The sequence below is a fragment of the Sitophilus oryzae genome, unplaced genomic scaffold (assembly GCF_002938485.1).
Source record: "Sitophilus oryzae breed Bouriz unplaced genomic scaffold, Soryzae_2.0 scaffold_2009_pilon_pilon, whole genome shotgun sequence".
Lineage (NCBI taxonomy): Eukaryota > Metazoa > Arthropoda > Insecta > Coleoptera > Curculionidae > Sitophilus > Sitophilus oryzae.
Genome location: NW_022146735.1, coordinates 154512 through 177485, shown reverse-complemented (window position 1 = coordinate 177485; position 22974 = coordinate 154512). Strand labels below are relative to the sequence as shown.

Here is a 22974-nt window from a genome sequence, read left to right as displayed (position 1 = left end):
TCGTGTTAACGGAATAAACCCTTCGTTTGTGGTTTTTAACTATCGATATTATTATTATCGATAGTTCAGACCCATCCTTATCGATTTCTTGAGGGTGCAGCCACACTATCCTAAAAACGGCGTAATGACCTTGAATAGATTTCCAGTAATTCTATTGGCTGAAACATTCATCTGTCAGAAATTTTATCTGTCAAATTCATCTGTCAAAAATTTCAGCCAATAAAATTACTGGAAATCGATTCAAGGTCGTTACGCCGATACGCCGCTTTTAGGATAGTGTGGCTGCACCAAGGGCAAATAAGGGGCTGCACCCTGAATCGCTCATTCTTAAAAAAATAACCTCATTTTTCTGATGGCATTTAAATTTTTTAAACGTTTGAAGTTTCAAAACATTTAAAATTTAAAAATCTGAAAAATGGAATTAAATAGTGATATAATAGGATTACAAGGTGTGATTTTAACAGTAAAATCTAAAATTGGTGAATTATCAAGTATAAATTACAGTGGAGGTAATATAAGTCAATTTGTTTTTCTTACTAAACTTTGCTTAACTAAAAAAAAATATCTTTTACAATTTCAGGAAATGAAGAAAAATTGAATGTGATAGTTGAGGAATTAAGAAAATACTTTACTAACAAAGGATATTACAAAGAATCTAAAATTAATGAGAAATCAACCAAGGAACTGAATAATTTGATATTTTTTCTGGCCCTAAACACGAGCTTCAAAAACCACCCAAATTTTGCTGAAAATCCCCATTTAATAAATATAATACCGCAATTGTCAAAATGTGTATTAGCAAATGTATGTTTTGACTTAAAATTATTTCCACAATATTGTTATTTAATTGAAAATATGCCTTTGGATCTCACACAAGAACTCTTAGATCAAATTATTGAATGCTTGAAGAAGACTAAACCAAGTGAATATCTTGAAATAGCATTCAGTTTGTTAAAGGCTGTTGTGAACAAATTGAGCAACGAAGAAATTTCAAACAAGGTATACTTTATGTAGGTACATCTGTAAAATCAATACAAATTATGTATTTTTTAGACTGAGGATACTATAGATGATATAATAATAGTAACCGGGTTAATTTTAAATAATTTGACTGGATTGTTCACTGATCAAATGGAAACAATGATTAAAAAACAAATCTATGTTCATATGGGGTTTACGTTATTAAAGTTATTAGATCTTCTACTTTATATAGATGAAAATATAGTTGCTTTAACGAAAATTGTGAATTCAGTCATATCAGTTACTTGTATTATTGTTAAATCTGTGACATTGGATATATTTTGTGAATGGGCTGAAGTAGAGTATATAGACCGCTCTTTGCAAGTTGTAGTGGCTGAAAAAGCTTATCACACAATTTCAAAGTATCAGAAATGTAAGTTAGCCTCAGAGTTAGTGAGTTTGTTAGGCAACATTGCTAGAAAACCAAAAACTTTGATGGAACAAATTCAAGAAGCCGATACAGAGACCATAATAAAGAGAATAAATGCAGAAGATGAAAATCAAAAAGCTTGGTTTAAGGCATTACTAAATACTTCGGTTTTTAATAATACTGATGCTTTAGAGTGTTTAAACAAATGGTGGATGTTATGTGATGAAAGTGATGTTGATAGATTATTAAGTTTACCAAAAAATACTCAAAATAAAGGGCTTATCCTAAAATGTGCAGGAAATCTTCAACTTGATGGCTTAAAGCGCATTTTAACCATATATTTTCACAGACAAAAATTTATTTGGAAAGAGGACATACAAAACGAAACAACGCTCCTGTTTAATCAACATCAAAATGATTTTAGTGAACAAGATTTAAAGAATATTCTTCTCCTGATATTACAAAATGCAGAATTATTTTTTAAGCATTTCTACACTGCCGCTTTCAATACAAATTTAAGTGTTTATAACAAAGTATTTGAAATCACAAATGAGATTATAAAAATAGATCATGTAGGTATAAATATTATATGGAAAGTGTTGGAAGAGAATGAACCAAAGTGTGAAAACATTAATAAATATATAAATTTTATTGAGAATTTGTTACATACTCAGTGTTATACTTGGGATTATATAGTATCTAATATAATTTTAAGGTTGATTAACAAACATAAAGTGAGTACAGGCTCCTTGGAAGGACTTAGTTCAAGTTTGACAATATTTAAAGTAAGTAAACAGTAGTTATTTTTGTTTAAAGAAAGTTTTGTTTGGCGTGTTCTTAATTTGAGATAGGTCATATACAATTTTTTAAATGGCGATAACTATTCTTATTAATTCCTAGTTAATTTCCATAAAAAAGTTTCATTTATTGAATTAATTCTTATTTAGGGAGAGTCACTTTGTATACTATAGTAAATTATTTTTATTTTATTTTAGCATTTTTCACATTTATCCTGCGAATTTACAAGGGAATTAGAATTATTTGAATTTATCTTAATATGTGCCTCAGAATACCGCTGTAAATCCTTTGTAGATTTTAACAGTGCAAATGAAGAAGTAACAAGACATTGCATTGATTACATTCTACAAAAATGTCGATATTTTAAAGAAAAAAGTTTCCACAAAGACCATGTTTCTATAATAGGTAAAGAGATATATTGTATTTTTTCACTGTTCAGTTTCCTAACATACAGTTTTTTTGTACTCCCACTGGAAAAAAATGAAAAATAGCGAGTAAATTGTTTATTTGGGATTTCATGTACATTAACTTTTGGTTGGTTTAGTTTGCTTTGCTTTAGTTTTTTATGAATTTTGTAAGCTAAATAATGTTATTTGAATTCATTATTTGTCCTATTTAAGTGTTACTAAAATTGCATAAATAGGTACAACAGCAAGATCCAAATAAATTTTTCAAAAATTGAGTTAAATATTGTTTGTTGAGTTTCGCCACTATCAGAGCATTATTTATTTACTTGAACTCCGTTTTTATTTAAATAAAATAATTTGTTTCTTCAGTGCGGTACTTAAAAACCGTGACTATCCTAGAGGTTTGGCAGTGACAGTTGTCGTCTGTCATTTTTTTCTCTATTGAACTGTCGTTGACAGTTTTATTTTTATGTTGAAGGGCACCACTTAGATGATCCCTGGTCAAACTATTACAAAAGTTCAGCTTTTGCGAATGAACATTCAACATTGTTGAATTACATCATTCCAAATTTTGAGTTGTCTTGTTACACAGAAGGCAAGGCTGACCAGAACTTCTCAAGCTTGATAAAGGTAAGATTGTCATAGAAATAAGTAAATGTAGAAATATTAAAACATAAAAGATTTTTCGCCACATTTTTTATTGAAATCTAGTAACATCATTAAAACCCCAATGACCTAAAGCCAAGAACACAACACTAACAATCACAGATGTTTACGTCTTGCAGTGTTGCCACATTTTACGGCTAAATGGGAGGGTTATTCTTTTTAAACCACTTAAGTCAATTTTCTACAACTCATTTTATTTTTTCTTCAAAATCTATATATTAACTGGTCACTTATGCGGAGAAATTGTTCTAGGTTTTACCAAAATGCGCAACACCAGAATGGGAAATAATTTTAAAAGAAATGAGTGATAAGTGGGGATTTTCTATCACTTTAAAAGCTTTGACTGATATTTTAATACTACTTTGCGAAGTCACAAATCAGTCTAAAAGTGAAGAAAAACCACAACACTTAACTGTAGCCCTGAAATTTTGCCTTCAAATGTTCGGGAAATTCCTACAATCGGTAAGTAATCAGTGAAATAAAACATTTTTGGACCGATTTTTCTGATCATTTTATAAAAAAAGTTTATACAGGATGTGCCAAAAAATTTGTAACAAATAGGAACATTTTTTATGATTTTATGAGAAGTTATTAAAAAGAAACTTTATTTCTTTAATATGATCAGTAAAAAATGCGCGGCGGTATATTACAAAAATCCATATATGCCAAAAATGTGATTGACAAAATATCGAAAAATGTCAAATGGATATGTATCAGTTTAAAAACAGTAACACACGGCTTTTACATTAAGTCTTTTTATAAAATAATCAGCAAATTCACTCTCTAAATGCATTTACCTTACTCAGGAAACCCTGTTTTTTTTTCAACACTCTACACAGAATATATTTTAGCAAGCAAAGAACAAACAAGAGCAGATATTAGCCATACAAAACTTGTGTAGACTTTTGAAACATCTACCAGAAGTTTTGAAACAGACGGAAGGAATATACTTGATAAATATTTTACCACAAGAGGCTTACAAAGATTTGGCGCAAGACAAGGATTTCATTGCTAGAATAGTTTTAATAAACGATAAACAAGTTTGTAAAGTGTTAGCTGAGAAAATATTGCAAAAATAATAAAAAAATTTTGAAAATTTCTTATTTATTTCTCGCCAGCCATGAAAACTTTCCTCCTAAGTTTGGATATTTTATATAACATCACACTATTTAACGAAAAAGAAGGCACAAAGAAGTTTTTTTCAAAAATATATTTATTTAAACAAAAATTCAAAAATGGAAAAATATTAGTTCAAATGTCCAACTTCTTTCATGTTACTGGTTACTGACTTATAGTTAACACCGTACGAATGCTGAAAAATATTTTTTATAGCATAAATAAACACAAAAGAAAGATACAATATTACCTCTTTCCAGTGTGCATGAGATGAAAAGCTTCATTGATTTCATTCCAAGGTAAATTATGAGACACAAATTCATCCAGTTTTAGTTTCTTGGATAAATAATCTTCAACCAATTTTGGGACGCTGTCTATACTTTTCCAGCCTGTAAAAAATATCGAGTAGTACTAAATTTACAATAACGTTTTTTCGGTGATTTAGGCATTTTGTTTTGGATAATTTTATTTCATGGTTCAAGTAAAAATTCCGAGTACAAGAGAAACCTAACCTCCAAAAGCTGTTCCTTTCCAAACTCTGCCAGTGACCAGTTGGAATGGTCTTGTACTGATTTCCTGTCCTGCTCCTGCCACTCCGACTATTGTAGACACACCCCAACCTTTATGACACGCCTCTAAAGCTTGTCTCATGGTTACAACATTCCCCACACATTCGAAAGTGTAATCAAGACCACCATCTGTTAATTCAACCAAAACCTCTTGGATGGGTTTTTCGTGTTCTTTTGGGTTGACGAATTCAGTAAATCCAAATTTCTTCGCTAAAATATTGTATTATAGGGTAGAGTCGATAAAAAAAACGGTAGAGTATACTTTGTAATGATAATTAATGATAATTTACAGGCTTTATAGCTAGGTGCATTTCAACAATTTTTAGAATTGTCACAAATTATACTTCCTAATATCTTAGGATAGAATAATTATATAACGAATTATCTGCGTATATAAAATGCTAATGTTATCTGTCATCTCTACTGAAGTAACGACTTGCTCTAGAAAGTTGCCTTTTTTACTAAAAGATAGCTAATTGGCTCTTCTAAAAACTGTCGTCGCCGGATTTTTTGTTGATTGAACCTGTTGCTTCTCAAATTTCGCCTTTTCTTGGAATTTGCCCGTAAATTTTAAAAACTTTCAGTTTAATCTCCGTATATTAGCCACTTCCTATAATATTCAAGTTCTTCATATTTGTATGTTTTTAAGTTTACAGTAATTTCACTAATTTTAGTATTCTACATTCTACACAAAAAAAAATACAAAAATTAGATGATTTTACTCATATCAGTGTGCATCATTTGTAGAATACACAATTTTTTTAATTTTCAAATTAAAATTTAATTTTTATTTACATTGTCACCTAGATATAGTCTGTAAAACGAATAACTTTGAATTGCGGCCATGCTGACGCAATGCCGTCTCTAATAGAACAGCCTCGGAGCTAGATTTCTGACGTCACGCTAGTTAGATACTACGGATTAATAAATATGTTGTAGAATACACATGGAAAACATTCCTCGTATTTTTGGTTACATTAATTATGGCTGAAATCGCACTGCATAGTCAATGTAGATAGTTTTAGTGTTAAGAATAATAATTTTAAAAAATGTGTGGTCATCTTTTAACAAGTTTATATTAATTTGTTAATATTAATTAATTGCAGTAAATATTATGTGGTGTTAGGTTAGGTTGTAAATATTTTATATGTAATTTTTTGGATTATATTCGACACTATTTTTTTCATATGACACAACACTGATGAAGGCTATGTTAGCCGAAACATTTTTTTAAACCAAAAAAAAATAATGAAAAACCAAATGAAAACTAAATCAGCGTTTTCCCGAACCTAATTCCCAAAAAAATCAAAAATTTTAGAATAATTTTACATATAAAATGACAGCGATCTTTATTTCATAGCCATCGCTGACGCCTTTTTTTATGATATTGTATTATTTGCAAATATAATTTTTCAAACATTGATACTTGCAAAATATACATATAAATTTTGTGAATGCAAATAATAATACATCACTATTAGTAGATATTGAATGCTTTTTGTTAAATTAGATCGATTTTCAAACCCCAAAATGTATAATATATTCTACATTTTACCCATCATCTTATGTACCTATTCATTATATGTATATTGTAAAACATTTGCTGCATTTGTATGGTTCATAGTTTATTTGCCAAAATTTATTGCTATAAATAGGTATATAGATTATATTTATTAACTGTATATTATGTATATTTCATGTAAACTATATCATTTTTAAAATACAAACCAAAAAATACGAGGATTAATTATATTTTCCATGTATTCTACAACATTTTTATTAATCCGTAGTATCTAACTAGCGTGACGCCATAAATCTCGCTCCAAGGCTGTTCTATTAGAGACGGCATTGGTCTGATATTTAGAAATGTCAAAAGCTGATGACATTTTACTTTTGACACTTATTACATTTTGTGTTGATTTTCGCAAGAAAAGGAAGAACTGTCACTTGTTTTATTATGTTCCTTTTCTATTTCATGAAAGTAAAAAGAGTTACCTATCTGATTCGTTCAGGCACTCAATTTAAAGAATATCAGTAACTTTTTTGATAGAGGGATTTTATATTTGCCATGTTGGTAAAAAATAACGGTCAAAATTCAAAGTTATTCATTTTATAGACTATATACAGGGTGTAAATGAATAATTATTGCAAAACAATTTTAGGAATTTGAATTACATATTGGTGTTTATTATATATTTAATAAATTGGTATTTATACTGTTAGACTGTATGCTAAATTTGAAAAAAAAACAAAAAAATAAAAATAGCAAAGAGTTTTTATATGTTTTTTATCTATCCCCAAATACTTAATTAGAACTGTTCTATATAAAACCTTACCAGTTTCAAATTTATCAGGATTGAGGTCAATTCCGATGACTCTAGAAGCTCCAGCAGTTTGACAACCAAGCCCCACGGCAAGTCCCACTGCTCCTAAGCCCCAAACAGCGCAGGTGCTACCTTTTTCTACTTTGGCTGTGTTTAAAGCAGCACCATAGCCTGTGGGTACTCCACAGCCCAAAAGACATACTTTATCAAGAGGAGCTTGGGGATTTACCTAAAAAAAAAACGATTTTTATTAATTTCGTGAATATCTTGTATCGATTTTTTTCGTTTTCCGATGCACGTCATCAATCATATCGACATTGACACTAAAGTCTATAAACCTGACTAAATTAAATTTTGGCAAAAATGTTTAAATTTGTTGAATAATTTAAGATACCGAGCCGCTCTTCAGTTGACTTTATAGAGCAAATGTTTGTAAAAGATATTTTATTTAGATTAAAGCTGCAAAAATTAGTTTAAACCGAATTTTATTATCGCTATGTTGGTCACATTGCGCCGTTTTCAACAAGGTTGTCGTTCATTATTTGACAATAATTATCCTATTATGTCAGTCATTATTTTGTATAATATCGTGTTTTTGTTGAATCTCTGTGAGTAATTCTGTTTTTTTTGCATAGTTTCATAGTCTTTTTAAAAATTGTACTTTAAATGACAAACAGTTCTTTTAAGAACTATATTTCCGAGTTTTTGTGTTGCATTTCTTGAAACTGTATGTTGAAAATATGCCGAAGCATTTAAACAGTCGAAGCAAAGAGCTTGTAGCTTTCCTGATTAACTATTTTAAACGAGAACGTGACAATAAAGGCCCTTTATTACTCTCGACTGCAGTCAGAGAAGTAAGTTTGATTGATAAGCACATTACACCACTTTCAAAGTTATTTCTATGTTAGTTTTTATTAAATGCTGTGATTATTAGTTTGTGCATTAATAGCACCCCCTCTTACTTGTTATTACCACTTATGGCGTTGTAAGATGTACATCAATAAATAAATAACCCTTAATAACGCTTAGAATAATCTTCATAATGGACTAGTTTTTGCCAATGTAATAAGTAAAATAAGCTATAAAACAAATAAATCAATTAATTACTAAAATACTAGTTATTAAATTAAAAATAAAACGTAAAAATCTTTAAAAATGATATAATAAATATATATGTTTGTCACTTTTAAATTGAGATATATCATCTCATAAATCCATCACAATCTGGCAGCGCTGTCGCCATCGCTTGTCACTCAAAGTTGATCACGTGCATCGGAAATTGTTTTGCGATTACCATAGGCGTAAATTTTCTAGAAGCAAATGCTGCTTTACCAACGTCATTAGAGAACAACGGCCTACGGTCGAGTCGGCCGCTGCTGGCACGTATACGTAGACGTAAAGAATCTTTTACATGTATAAAAAATATAAGAAATGCGCATGCGTGCGTAAACATTTACGTGTTTTTAGTCTGTGCCGTTGTTCTCTACAGTCTTGTAATGGCAAAAAACAAGAGAGAAAAAGCAAAGCACTGGTCTTTTAACTGACTGACTGGCACGATGCGGCGGTCGACACTCCTATCTTTGTCTTTTATTCAATGGTTTACTATGAAATATACAGAGTGTCCCAATATTGCGTGGACTGGATAGAACTATATATACTATGTTAGTTTTGGAATAAAAATAAGTCCATTGGACTAAATTTACCTCTATACAAAAGTGCTTCGTTTATCCATTAGAGGGCATCAAATTAAATTTTAAAAAAATAAACACATTTTTTCATGTATTTTAAGAACCCTTAGCCCATTTTGAATGAGATCTTGGGCGTCTATGTTTTGCTAAGTGCTTTAACAATAGCTTTGCAGGCAGAGTTGCACGTAACATTTGACTTGGCGCCCTCTACAAGTAGGAGTCATATTGACATCAAAATCAAGTTTCTCATGTCAAAAAACTCCCAGACACCAATTTTCATCCAAATATTGACGTTACTTCAGAAATTATTTGGAAAAAATGGAAATAAAAAAGAAACTTCTACACCCTGTACCTCCGAAACTAAGCATTTTAGGACATAGGAACATTTATAAGAACTTTTTTACTTATTTTTATCTCCAGAATATGCTATTGAAGTTGCCGGAATACAGTTCGGACCACCCTGTATAATATCATAGTCTATATTAAGAATACCTTGATTTTCAAGATATATTAGGTAATTAAAAATATTCTTCCTCTCTTACAAACATGTTTTTTATTTGTAAAAATACTAAATTACGTTAGTATTTTTACAAATAAAAAAAACTTAAAATAACTTAAGTTAGAAGAATTAACCAAAACATAAACTTACTTTTGTAACAGATATATCAGCAACAACTGTATATTCACTGAATGTTGATGTACCCATAAAATGGTAGATGGATTGCCCTTTGCAGGTAAATCTAGATGTCCCATCAGGCATAACACCTCTACCTTGGGTTAATCTAATTTTCTGACACAGGTTGGTCTTGGGCGACTTGCAGAATTTACATTCTTTGCATTGAGGTACGTAGAGAGGTATTACATGGTCACCTAGATACACACGGTGTAAATAAATAAGTGCATAAAAATTTAGGAGGAAATTTGATTTATTGTGATTTTGGGTCACCCTATATAGCCAAATAACTTTGTAGATAGATGGGACAGATGTCAACGAATTAATTTTTTTGTGTACTTATTTATTTTAACATGTTCTAATTGAAACAATAAAAAAAAATTAATTTAACTGTATAGTTGATATGACTCACTCTGGACAAACAAGAAAAAATTCCATAGGTACTAATTTTTTTGTTAAATCCTACCTGGTTGAACATTAGTAACTCCTTCACCCACACTTTCTACAATTCCAGCTCCCTCGTGTCCTAAAATTACAGGGAATATTCCTTCCGGATCAGCCCCACTTAAAGTGTAAGCATCGGTATGGCAAACAGCTGTGTACAATATCTTGATTCTTACTTCGTGAGCTTTCGGGGGGGCCACTTCCACTGTCTCAAATTTAAGGTCTTCTTTAGGGCCCCATGCTATAGCTGCTTTGCATTGGATAACCTAAAAAAGTTTTAACATGAAATATACGCGAATGTTAATAATAAAGTAACAATTAACTTACTTGACCAACGGTAGACATCTTGTTATAGATTATTCTCAATTGTTAATATGTAATAATAAGCAATAATTGCGTTAAATGTATCCTTGAAAATATATCAATGGAGGAAAACAAGGAATTTAAAAATAGAATAAATTTTATGATAATTACTAGAATGATAAATATTTATGACTTATGGAAGCTATCAATGAATTATTTAACTTATTAAATGATAGTTATGAATATTAAAAAGATAAACGATGTAATAAAACAGCTGATAAAATTTTCAGTATTCCAAAATTCCAAACACAAAATAGTACTAACTTCACTTTATAGATGGCGCTCATTAAATTTTTATAGACATCGAATTATAGATTTCTTTTTTAATGGCTTTAGTTAAGATACTTCTGGATAGATGTCGCAAATATTTAACAGTTATAGAAATCTGTATCAAACCAAGTTTCACCACTTTCACATAGGGGTCGCCACAATCTAATTATTAAAGAAACCTATGCAACACATACTTTTACTACTTTCCTCTAGATGTCGCAGAGCGTTATTACAGATATCTATAACGTTCTTAGTTCAAACACTCTTCGTTTGGTGGCGCCACATTCATAATTAGTTTACAGAAACGCCACATATATTTTTTTGGCGCTTTAAACAGTTACCCGCTTTTTATTATAATTTAAAGGGATAACAATAGTTTAGGTAGCTTTACGTTTTATGAGGAATTTACTTAGCTATATTTTTAATTTAATTTCTGTAGCTATAAAGTTGAATAATTTTTGGTGATGACTTAAGCAAAAGCAGATTTTTTTTTAAAGTTGGGAAAATTATTGTACTTAAAAAAGATAAAAATAAAATATATATTACAATTTTGCTGGCGTTTTCGGCAAGGATTATGATAAATCAGTAAAAAAATAAATAAAAATATACATTTCATTTATTTACATATTCTAATATTTACAAAATTTAAGTTCTTAAATAATCTTATAATATTTATATAAAATAAGTACATATTATGTATACCTGTAAAAATACTATAATTAAGTTGATTTTTCACATATATTAGTAGGTTTCTATACTATATACATAAATCAGTATAAATAAATAATGAAACCAATATAGATTGTATCCCTTGATGGCTGTTTAGCTCATTTGATTATAGCAGAAAGTCACTATATATTTTGTTTAACTATTAATTATGAAGTTTTTCTCTAAGATAAAATTATTACTTAAATAATTCATTCTTATTATATCTTCGTTGTGTTAAAAACAATTGTCGTATAAAATGCCCTGTATGTTTAACTAATAACTATTTTAAAATTCTGATAATAAAAACTATAAAACTTGCTACTTATTACTAACACTGAATAAATTAAATATAGGAATATTAATCATTAAAGGCAACAAAAACGCTTTTGAGCATAAATTTCCAGTTTTAATGTATTTTCTAATTAAAAAGGCAAATAAATGTTATTTTAAATTAAAGTCAAAAATCTGTTCATAGTTGTGACAAATTATAAATTTTATAATTTAATAGTAAATCAGCATATTAGGTAATTTTATTAAATATAATTAAAAGCATTTTTTTCAAATTTTCTCTGTAAACTCTACTTTGTTATATTTTACCCTGCAGAAAAATAATATTTTTGTTATTTATTTTTAAAGTTAATAAATCGAATTTCAGTTTTATTTGTAAAGATATTACGAATTTATTGATAGTAATTATTATTTTTGTGTATAAATAAGTCATAGATAATAAGCAACAAAAATAGAGAAAAGTTGAATTTAAAATGCACATTTTTTTAATTATATTTTTTGGGGAATAAAGACGTTCTCAAAGTGTCTTCTTTATTGTTATGCTATAGCAGATAACTGATTATCATTCAAATGATTTAAGACATCATAGTCTCAACAACGAATATATACCGGATGATCGAATAAAAACGGCGTCAGCGATGGCTATGAAATGAACATCGATGACATTGCCCATATAAATTTACATAATGTAAAATGACAGCGATCTTCATTTCATAGCCATCGCTGACGCCGTTTATTTTCGATCATACGGTACATCAAAGTATTCATTATTGATACTAAATGCCCAATCAAAGATATTCATTACTGCTAATGAATACTTCATTTTATTCATTATTTAGTAAAGTACATTTCATAGTATCGCTATTACAATGAATACTGCGCGGATGTGTTACTTTTTACCGCTACTACTTTGTGTACTAAGTAAGTGCTATTAATAGTAATGAGTAATCAGAAACATTGCTGAGTAAAAGGCATTGCTGAATAATGAATACACAAAATAGTTATGTTTTTAAATAATAAGTAACACAATCAAATAAATAGAGAGCAGCATAATGTTTTGTGAACGTTCAAATTATTGCTTTATTAATTTCAAAAGTAATAACTGTCAACTTCATTCTTATTTTTTAAGTTGAAGCTGTTGAAGGTGTCAATAAGCTACGTTTCTTTATGACATTCGCCTTTTTAAAAACCATTTTTATCAACGAAATATTCGTTTAGATGAACAGTGTTATCGTTTTTTACCAAACCTGGAGGCAATATGGTACAAACTATTCAATAGCTGCAGTGCCCTCGCATCTTGTCTATCTTCTTTAAGATCTTCATGAACTAGCCTGTCCAAATTATGATTTTCTCGTTTTACTTCACTATTACTGGGAACTACAGGACTGCTTACTTCACTATTCTTGAGGTCCTTGGACAAATCAGAACCGCATTCGCTAATAAGCAGCAAAATCAGTCGTTTGGTCAAAGGATTGGATTCGATTTCCTTCATTTTGTTTAAGAATTCTTCTTCTGAAGTGTTCAGTTTCTTCAAAATACGATGTAGACGATTGTGCTCGTCCTGTTTTGAGGTGTTCATGAAGTCAATCAAAATACCGTGCACCTGTAATAAAATAATCAATATAAACGTGATATGAAAATGCTCCGTGCATTGAATATACAGGGTATATCCTAAAATGCTTAATTTCCGAGACAGGGTGTAGAAATTTCATTTTTATTTCGATTTTTTCAAAATAATTTCTGAAGTAGCGTCAATATTTGGATGAAAATTGGTATTTGGGAGTTTTTTGACATGAAAAATTTGATTTTGATGTCAATATGACTCCTATTTGCGTTTACATGTGTTTTCACTGTTTTGAAGGGTAATAACTTTTCGTCCGTACCTGTATAAAACTACTAAGTGAAGAAATATACATTTCCGTGGCTTTTTACGCAAAAAATATCTTTTGGTAAAAATCGCTACGAGCAACTGTTCTCAAGATATTTACAATGGAAATAGTCAATACATGTCATTATTGACTAAAAATAAACCGTTTAGTAGATAGTTATTTGACTAAAATGATAAATTTGGGAACTTCTTTTTTAATTAATTATAAATTTTTCTTCGAAGAAATGATGGCAAAACAGTTTCTGTTGAACTTTTGGCTCAAAAATACTTCAAATTTATGATTTCAGTCTAATGACTATAATTTAGTAACATGTTTAATTTATGTCATTGATGACAGGTATTGATAATTTCGATTTCAAATATCAAATATCTCGAGAACCATTATTCGTAGCGATTTTTACCAAGATACCTTTTTTACGTAAAAAAGCGTCGCAAATGTATATTTTTTACTCGTTAGTTTTATACAGGTATGGACGAAAAGTTATTACTCTTCAAACCAGTTAAAAAATCAAAATCAAATTTCTCATATCAAAAAACTCCAAGACACCAATTTTCATCCTAATATTGACGTTACTTCAGAACCTATTTGGAAAAAATCGAAATAAAATTGAAACTTCTACACCCTGTATCTCCGAAACTAAGCATTTTACGGCATAAATTTATACGAACGTTTTTAGTTATTTTTATGTGCAGAATATGCTGCCGAAGTTTCCGGAATACAGTTCGTACCACCCTGTATAGTATATACCGAGTGTGTTTCGACAGTGGCTCACCCCCTATAACGTTTTTATTTTTTCATATAAAAAAACGATATTTGGTATGAATATGACATAAATTAGGATTGGTTGACGAATTCACTTGTTTTTGGTCACTTCCTGCTTCATTGGAAATTACTACAACTTTTGATTTTTAAATGGCACCGTTCGGTATATTTGTACTTTATTCGACAGAAGATAACAATCTGAATAGAATGACATTTGACATTTTCGCTTTAAAAAAAATCGTATTTTAAATTGCAATCTAGAGTGCTATGGTTGTGTTAAAAGCGAGGTTAAAAGTATTAATTTTTAATCAAGGGGTCGTGGAAAAAGAATTTTGATCGTCTAATATTTTTCGGTTTTCGATTATTAAAAGATGTCCAAATTGTATTTTTAATCATATCTCAATTTTCTGAAATGAAACAAAGATGGCTCATTAGCATATTTGGGAAAAGCATTTTTTACGATTAATTTGGTATCCCACACTTGGTATTTCGGGTCAAATTGTCGTTATGAACCGCATGTTATAGTTTCAAATAAATCATATTATGCAAAAATATCAAAAGTTGACATGTGATATATTTCATTCTATTCAGAGTGTCATTTTCTATCAAATAAATTAGAAATACACCTTTGAATAAGAAGACTAAGGAAGGAGCATAATGCTATCCATGTATTCATGCATGGTGGGCGGAAAAAGCACTCTAGGGTGGGGATCCTTGACAGTTCTGTTTGACGATTCATTTGACACATTTGAATTTGATTTGAAATTTTGTGGATTTGTTAGTCTTTACGGAGCTTATTTTATGTTATTTATTATTTATTCTACTACTGATAGTTGTATAAAGGTAGTAAATCTAGATGGAAATTGTGGCAGAATTTAAATTAACAGTAACACTATTGCGATTTATCGAAAAAGACCCTAAAATAGTTGGTTGTGTAGCGTGCGGTAGATCTCGGCAAAAATCGAGTGAAATAATGGAACAACTTATCGCTAGTAAGTAACTATATAATATACATACGTGTAGTAAACCGATCATTTATGAAATTCACTTAAATTAACTAATTATATATTTTTTCTTGCATTTTTGCTTTTATTTACTATTTGTCAAAGATTAGATGTCAAAGATTTAGATACGTAAATTTGACTTACCTGCTTCAGTAGCGTATCGGATGTTTATGGTTATAAATAATTATTATAACTTATCTATTTTTATTAAAATTTTATATTTTTATAACAATTTTAATAACTACCAACATTTATTCACAACGTAAAATAAATTTTATAATCATTTACTAATAGACCAAATATTGTTTTTTCATCTGAAATTGATTTATATTGACCCAACATATAGAAGGAAAATGTAAACAAACAGTTTATTTATTTACGGTTATTCACATAATAATAAAAATATTACCTGTGTCGAATTGAGACTCAAAGATGGCAATTCTCGTAATTCGTAGTTAATTTCAGAGTGAGGTTGTCCGATATTTGTATTAAAAGTTTCTTGGTTGTATAGTTCTGGTTCAGTCTGTCCATCATCAGATGGCAATTGAGTCGATGAATCAAGGTTATCATTCAGTATTGCTGGATTAATCTATAAAGAAAGAGAATATCACTGAAATTATTATATGTAAAAGTAGTGTCTATTTGAACTAACTATATACAGTGTTATTACAGTTGTGGGTTGGAACCTTTGGTGTTACACAGAAAAATAAAACATTAAATCACCACAATACACCAAAACACTTTTACTTTTAGACTGGACGCGCATTTCGCTAACCATGTTAGCTTCATCAGCAGATGATTAAACTCAAAAAACTCAGTTTAATCATCTGCTGATGACGTAAATAGTAAAGTAAAAGTGTTTTGGTGTATTGTGGTGATTTAGTGTTTTATTTTGCTATATACAGTGTGTTTTAATGAAATGGAATATATTCCATAAAAATACATGGGAGCGTGTTAAAAGAAACCACCAGACTCAATGCATTTTTTGTTGCTCAATTTTTTTAACACATACTTTTTATACATGGTGTCTCATGTAACATTGGCCAATATGCCAACTCTCTTCAATACAAGACTCTGTATATTATTCAATTAAATAATGTCAAGGTGTATTACTGGTTGCATAACTGCATACTGCTAAAAAAATCGCAACGTGCATTGAGGAACCTGGCGCATTCGCCAGAAAGTAAAGAAAATTATAGAATTCTTTAGAAAAATCTAGAAACAATAGCCAGGGGGTATATAAGGCCCGCGCTTTGACAGTTGGACAAGTTTAAAGTTTGAAGTCTAAAGTCTGAGGATAGTCTGAAGTTTGAATAATACCGCGAAATACCGTTAGAGTAATAGTAGTTGCATAAGTTGTGTTGTAAATAGTATAAGTTGTGTGTACAGAGTGAAACAAATAAATTCGTTAAGTATTTTATCGTGAGTTTAAATAGTGGACCCACGGAATCCGTAACAATTGGTGTCGGAAGTGCGATTCAAGAGGATTTTAAGAAGAAATTAAGTGGATTGGAAGATTTTAGACCGAATCAGAGTATTTTTATGGTTGGTACAAGGGAGCAAGCGAAGAAAATGGAGGAAGTAAGCAAATTATTGGGCGATTTTATGGAGAATATGAGAAGAGAGAAAGAAGAGGAACAAGACCGCCTACAGAAAATACTTATGGAAAATCAAGAAAAAATGTTAGAAGGTTTAGAAGCGCGTCAAAAGAAAGAAAAACAAGAAGAACAGGACCGGCTTGAGAAAATAATAGAAAATTTGGAAATTCGTTTGGAGGAGCGACGTCATAGAGAAAGACAATAAGAACAGGACCGTGTTCAGAAAATTTTAGAAAAATCTAGAAACAACGGTTGTTTCTATTCTAGGGGGTATATAAGGCCCGCGCTTTGACAGTTGGACAAGTTTAAAGTTTGAAGTTTGAAGTCTGAAGATAGTCTGAAGTTTGAAAATACCGCGAAATACCGTTAGAGTAATAGTAGTTGCATAAGTTGTGTTGTAAATAGTATAAGTTGTGTGTACAGAGTGAAACAAATAAATTCGTTAAGTATTTTATCGTGAGTTTAAATAGTGGACCCACGGAATCCGTAACAATAATATACAGAGTAATCTAATTAGATTCGTCAAAAAATTGTTGTTTAGTGCACAATTGGTGTGCAATTTTACATAATATATTGTTTGATCAATACCATTCATAGGCCCAGAATCCTTCTGCATTGTAGCAAAAGCAGTCACGAGAATAGCTACGGAATGTATACTCGGAAAAACATTTATTTTATTCTAGGTCCCTACTTACCGATAAAGTCTTTTGCCACAAAGTAGTTGCCCTAGGACTAGTAGTCCAATGCCCTGGGGGTAAATCAGTGAAACTACTACGACTCTGTGGTTGTTTCTCGGCAACATTAACAGCATTGAACCGAGGTACAAAAGACTGAGAATCTGCAGTGTTCAGATCAGGATTCAGAGAGTTCTTCACTTCTTCCGATACGGATTTGTCACCACCGGAAGCGACAATGAAGCCCCATGTTGGTGAGGGTGCAAAAGTTGAAGTGCTTGGTTTGATGTCCTGGTCGGAGAAATTCAGTATTTCTTCGTCAGCATTAGCTGAAAATAGAAACCGGAAAATGAGATCATCTTCAGAGAGTTTAAAATATTCTGCTATGTTTTGTAGCTACAGGGTGTTAAAGTATTAATAATCTTTCGATTTATTATAATTTCCTTCTAAGTACTTTAGTGATTCGAATTAAATTTTAAGTGTAAAAATTACTATAAGTGCTACATATTTTAATGCTAAAAGTGTCGATAAATTCATCAAGGACGTGTATATGGGTTATCACTGAAATATTTTTCAAAAAAAAACATGTGTTTTACCTAATTTATTATTAAATATTATTTCTATTAGTTGTTATTACTATTAATCCAACCTACAGAAATTTCAAATAAAAAAATAAATTTATTATTAAATTTATTTTTTAAACCTAATCTATTATTAAATATTATTTCTATTAGTTGTTATTACTATTAATCCAACCTACAGAAATTTCAAATAAAAAATAAATGCTATTTAAGATAATTTCAAAAAAAACTAATTTTAAAAGTTTTAACATCCTGTAACTCTAAAACTATTCATTTCCATACCCATGTTCATAGAAATTTTTTTTCATATTTTTTGATAAGGAATCAATGAGCACTTATTTAAAACTTTCGCAAGTTAATGATATTAAAATATTTTAAAGGTTGTTATTACACTTGGACCAAGGCAAATTAATAAAATTCCGTTTATCTCATCAAGCAGGCCAAAATCGACAAAATATCAAGAGACAACTTTGAATCGGCATTAAACAGCTTACACTATTTCGCTAACAAGAGAAAAAAAAGTCAGTGGCGTACATCCTGTTTTAGGATTTGTTTCTGAAGAATATTCCTCAGGTATAATCCATGATTTACGTCCCTGGTGAATATAGGTCGATTCTTTTATGCTTCGTAAATATGTCGCATTTATAGTAACTTTATAGATTGGTACCCCCAAGTGTTTAAGAAAATTATAATAAATCGAAAAAATATTAATATTTAACACCCTGTAGCTACGAAACAAAGCAGAATCGAACCTATGTTAATATAAAAAATAAGTCTTATTTTTACGTGAGGAATGTCCTCACGAGAGATGGCACATGTTTTTTGAAACACCCTGTATAAGAGAGTGGGGGTGTTCAAGGTAAATGTGATAGATATTTCTTTAGTAAAAACTGCAATCTCTTAAAATTATACACAAAATGACATTGAAAACTTACATATAGTATCTGGTATATCTGTACCTTCTAATGGGGGTGGTTCTGTAGGCCTAAAGCTTTCCAAAGTTTTTCTGAAATTCTCTGGATTGTTCAAATAACTGGACAATGCCAAAGAGAAATTACGTGCCAATTGACGTAACTCTGGCAAAGCGGTGGTTGACAGTAAGTCATTTTCATTGACTAGAAAAAAAAGAATATTAAAAAATACCTATATTATAGTGATGGAAAAAAACAGTTAATTTCAATAATCGAGTACTCGAGTTTCAAGCGATTGCAATAACCATCATTCTACAGCAACAATTTTCTGTGATTTTCCTAAGGCGTTCGATTGTGTAAATCATAAGATCCTAATTAATAAACTGCAGCACTATGGGTTCAGGGGATCATCTCTCGAATGGTTTAAGTCGTATCTGAGCAACAGAAGTCAACTTGTGAGGGTGGATACCACGTTGTCTTCTAGCAAGCCAATAGAATGTGGAGTACCACAAGGCTCAGTACTAGGCCCTATTTTGTTTCTTCTTGCTAATATAAACATCAGTGGCAAAATGTGTCTTTTTGCGGACGACACTAGCTTTACTTGGAGCAACAAGGACATCACGGCACTTCATAGGTTTATATCAAATGACTTAATCACCATTAAATCTTGATGCGATTCGAACCTCCTGAGTCTCAACATTTCTAAAACTAAAGCTTTGTCGTATAAAAACTCGCTGCAGCCTTTTGTACTTAACAACGCCACCATTGACGTCGTAAAATCTGTAAAATTCTTAGGGCTTGTTGTGGACAATTCTCTAAGATGGGACATACATATCGAAGCTTTGTTGAAAAAATTGAGCTCTGCCTGTTTTGCATTAAGGTCTGTTTCTAAGGAGCTTAACTTGTCAGTGGCTAGAACTGTTTATTATGCACTTTTTGAGTCGCACCTCAGGTATGCCCTTCCATTCTGGGGTACGTGTTGTGCGACTCAATTTGACCGCATTTTCAAGCTCCAGAAGAGAGCTGTTCGATATTCACTGGGACTAAACAGCAGAACTCATTGCCGGGACTCCTTTTAAAGAATTAAAAATATTGACTCTTCCTTTCTTATTTATATTTGAATCCGTTTGCCTAATACGTAAACATGTATCAGCTTCTCAAGAAAGGCCATCTCACACTTATCCACTCAGGAACACGGAGCAAGATCTCTATCTACCTACCCCACGCTCAGAGTTAGTTAAAAGTTCAATATTATACAACTCGAAAAAAATGCACAATCACCTGCCATTTGAAATCAAATCCATAACATCATTTTTTTTCATTTCGCAGAGCTTTGAACTCTTATTTACTAGTCAAGGCTTTCTACGCCGTAAATGAATTATATTTTGAAAGTCAAATTTGATCTTGTAAACACTGGTCTAATGTTTGCTATTGCTATATTTACTAATGACATCGAAATGAATTTATTTAGAGGTCATTGATATTTTACTATAAACTAGCTAAATATTTTTGAATATTATTTTTATTTTTTTGTTCTTTGACATCGTAAACATTTATAAATGTTTATTTTAACAATAAGACTTGTATTGTATTATCTTTTGTTTGTTTGTTTGTGTACCTTGTTTTTTACTTTGTTTGTTAGTTTACCTTTGTCTGCAAATTGAAAAAATTTTTGACAATAAAGGCATTTATTTATTTATAACCGAGCGATCGCTCGAGCGAAATGTCGCTCGTATTTAAAAATACAGTTTTTCGTCCGTCGCTTGTTGTAAGTACTTGTTAACGCCAAGCGCCAAGCAGTAAGTTGCGTGCGCAGGGCACATATTCTTTCGATAATGAATGGCAAGTAGCAAGCGTCGAGCGATTCGCTTGATCGCTTGATCGCTTGATTTAGTTTATTTCAAAGCATTGTCGATGTAGGTCGTAAAATTTTGTCCCTCAGATACGCAACGAATAAATATACAGGGTGATTTTTAACCTATACTCATAAAGTTGGGCAATTATTGCTGATGACAAATAATGACTCATAATGAAAAAAAAGTTAGTAAAATATTTTTATTTACGGAGATAACAAACTATTTGAAATTAAAACAAAAAACGTATATTCCCTTAAATTGAATGTGCATTAGTGATAAAGTTGATAAATTTTTGTGAAAAAAAAAACTCAAATTATTTCAGAATCTAAAAATATTTTACTAGCTTTTTGTTCATTATTAGTCGTTATTTGTCGTCAGCAATAATTTCTCAAGTTTATGCGTATAGGTTAAAAATTATCCTGTATATACGGCGTCATATAAATTTGCTACCTGCAATGTGTGTAGAAAATTCGCTCTGCTTTTTATCGAGTATGTCACATTAAAATCGGATTTCAATGTATTTCATTCTAGGATCGCTTGCGTTCTTCGCTCGCAACTCGATCGTCACTTGCATTGATTGATGTCGATTATTTTAATAATCGAGTACTCGAGCGAATTTTCGCTCGAGTTATCCCATTACTACTATATTATAGGAAAATAAAACGAATATTACCATTAGTAGGCTCAGTTACTTGTGCAGTATTTGTTTGAATATTATCATTTCCAATTCTTGAATCTGTTAGGATTGTAGTAGAAGCACTTGATGTTGTCGGAGATGTAGTTGTAGAAGTAGATTCAGAATTAAATAAGTTGTTATACCTAGGGCAAACAATAGATAATATTAAACTAAATTAACTAAATCTCTCCACTTACCCATGAACTGTCATAGCTGTCAACAACCCTGTCAGTCTCTCCTTGGCATCCCCTTCCAATTCAGCTTCGTTTTCACCAACTTCATTAGCAAAGTACTGTGCGAGAGAATGAAGAGTTTGCGGTCCAACGCTTGGGGGAATCACCAAGCCACTTCTGGATGGTACTTCGTTGTTTTGGGCAGTGTTGTAAGAAGCAATTTCCTGAAGGACTCCGATCATGTTGTCTAAGTTATCGTAGACGTTTCCTGAAGTTGGTGGTGATCCGGTTGTGGTGTATGGAGTAGGGTCTGTGGGTCCTTGTTGGGTACCAAAAGGTCTTGGACTTGAGATTTCATACGATGGAAATACAGGTTTTGTTTTCTGGTTTTGGTTTAGATTAACTGTAAAAAAATATATATTGTAAACAGAGTTTCACCACAGGTTTCACGAATATACAAAAAGCATAAATGAGGATGTGATTGTTGTTTTTAAATAAAGATTATTAAATAATCTTTATTTAAAAACAACAATCACATCCTCATTTACCTATATTTTTGTAATAAATTTTATTATTTTTCATATAAAATTTCTTACAAAAATATTTGCTTATACCGGGGAACTAAAATTATCTGCATTAGTTTGTGCAGTTGCACAAATGTTGCACAAACACGCACATCAAACGAAGAATATAGTGTTACATGACATATTTAGTTACTCTGAATAAAATTCTTAAGTACTTGATTATTTTACCACTTGTAACAAAACTAGGTAGGTACTTATTAGCAAAAAGTTGATCAACTAAAGTTTGTTTTTGTCGATGGTAAGCTAAATAATGTACCAATTTTTAAAGTCTTTTTTTAAGATTCTAACTATAATTCAAAACAATCAATTGTTCTAAACCAAATTGTTCGAAAACAGAGAGTTTATCCAGATTTATACACTTTGTATAAAACCAGTTTTAAAATAAAGAAGCAATAATCCAAAATAGACACAGAAAATTGTAACAAACTTTCGAAAATATTATAATTTGTAGATAGAAACTCAAAAAACCGATAAAAGAAAGTTTTAAAATGCCTTCTATGACGTTCCCCATTTTCTGTCTTTATTGTATTCAATGTGGTATACAGGGTGGTCCAAACTGTAG

General features: G+C 30.6%; 3 protein-coding genes across 5 annotated transcripts in view; 1 reads left to right on the top strand and 2 right to left on the bottom strand.

The window, feature by feature from the left end:
• Positions 1-286: 286 nt before the first annotated feature.
• On the top strand, positions 287-4355 carry LOC115884060. Its single transcript, XM_030902510.1, has 7 exons — positions 287-509; positions 581-999; positions 1054-2175; positions 2386-2593; positions 3074-3225; positions 3514-3723; positions 4113-4355. Exons 1-7 carry the CDS (start codon positions 416-418, stop codon positions 4338-4340), a joined length of 2433 nt encoding a protein of 810 aa, XP_030758370.1. The 5' UTR covers positions 287-415; the 3' UTR covers positions 4341-4355.
• A 101-nt stretch (positions 4356-4456) lies between these two features.
• On the bottom strand, positions 4457-10683 carry LOC115884061 (alcohol dehydrogenase class-3). Its single transcript, XM_030902511.1, has 7 exons — positions 10403-10683; positions 10098-10341; positions 9608-9828; positions 7283-7499; positions 4890-5156; positions 4628-4766; positions 4457-4573 (listed from the first exon to the last, which is right to left on the bottom strand). The coding sequence occupies exons 1-7, from the start codon at positions 10418-10420 to the stop codon at positions 4543-4545; spliced, it is 1137 nt and encodes a 378-aa protein (XP_030758371.1). The 5' UTR covers positions 10421-10683; the 3' UTR covers positions 4457-4542.
• Positions 10684-11366: 683 nt separating this feature from the next.
• The window catches only part of LOC115884064 (probable serine/threonine-protein kinase DDB_G0282963), a 32129-nt gene continuing 20521 nt past the window's right edge, over positions 11367-22974 (bottom strand). For 2 of the 3 annotated variants that reach the window (XM_030902516.1, XM_030902518.1), the window contains exons 7-12: positions 21853-22231; positions 21653-21798; positions 19148-19327; positions 17653-17960; positions 15769-15948; positions 11367-13307 (exon numbers count right to left, since the gene is read on the bottom strand). In XM_030902516.1, the coding sequence (XP_030758376.1) occupies positions 12933-13307; positions 15769-15948; positions 17653-17960; positions 19148-19327; positions 21653-21798; positions 21853-22231 (1568 nt within the window). In that variant the 3' untranslated portion in view covers positions 11367-12932. The remainder of the gene's footprint in view (positions 13308-15768; positions 15949-17652; positions 17961-19147; positions 19328-21652; positions 21799-21852; positions 22232-22974) is intronic. The other variant, XM_030902517.1, reaches the window with a different exon arrangement.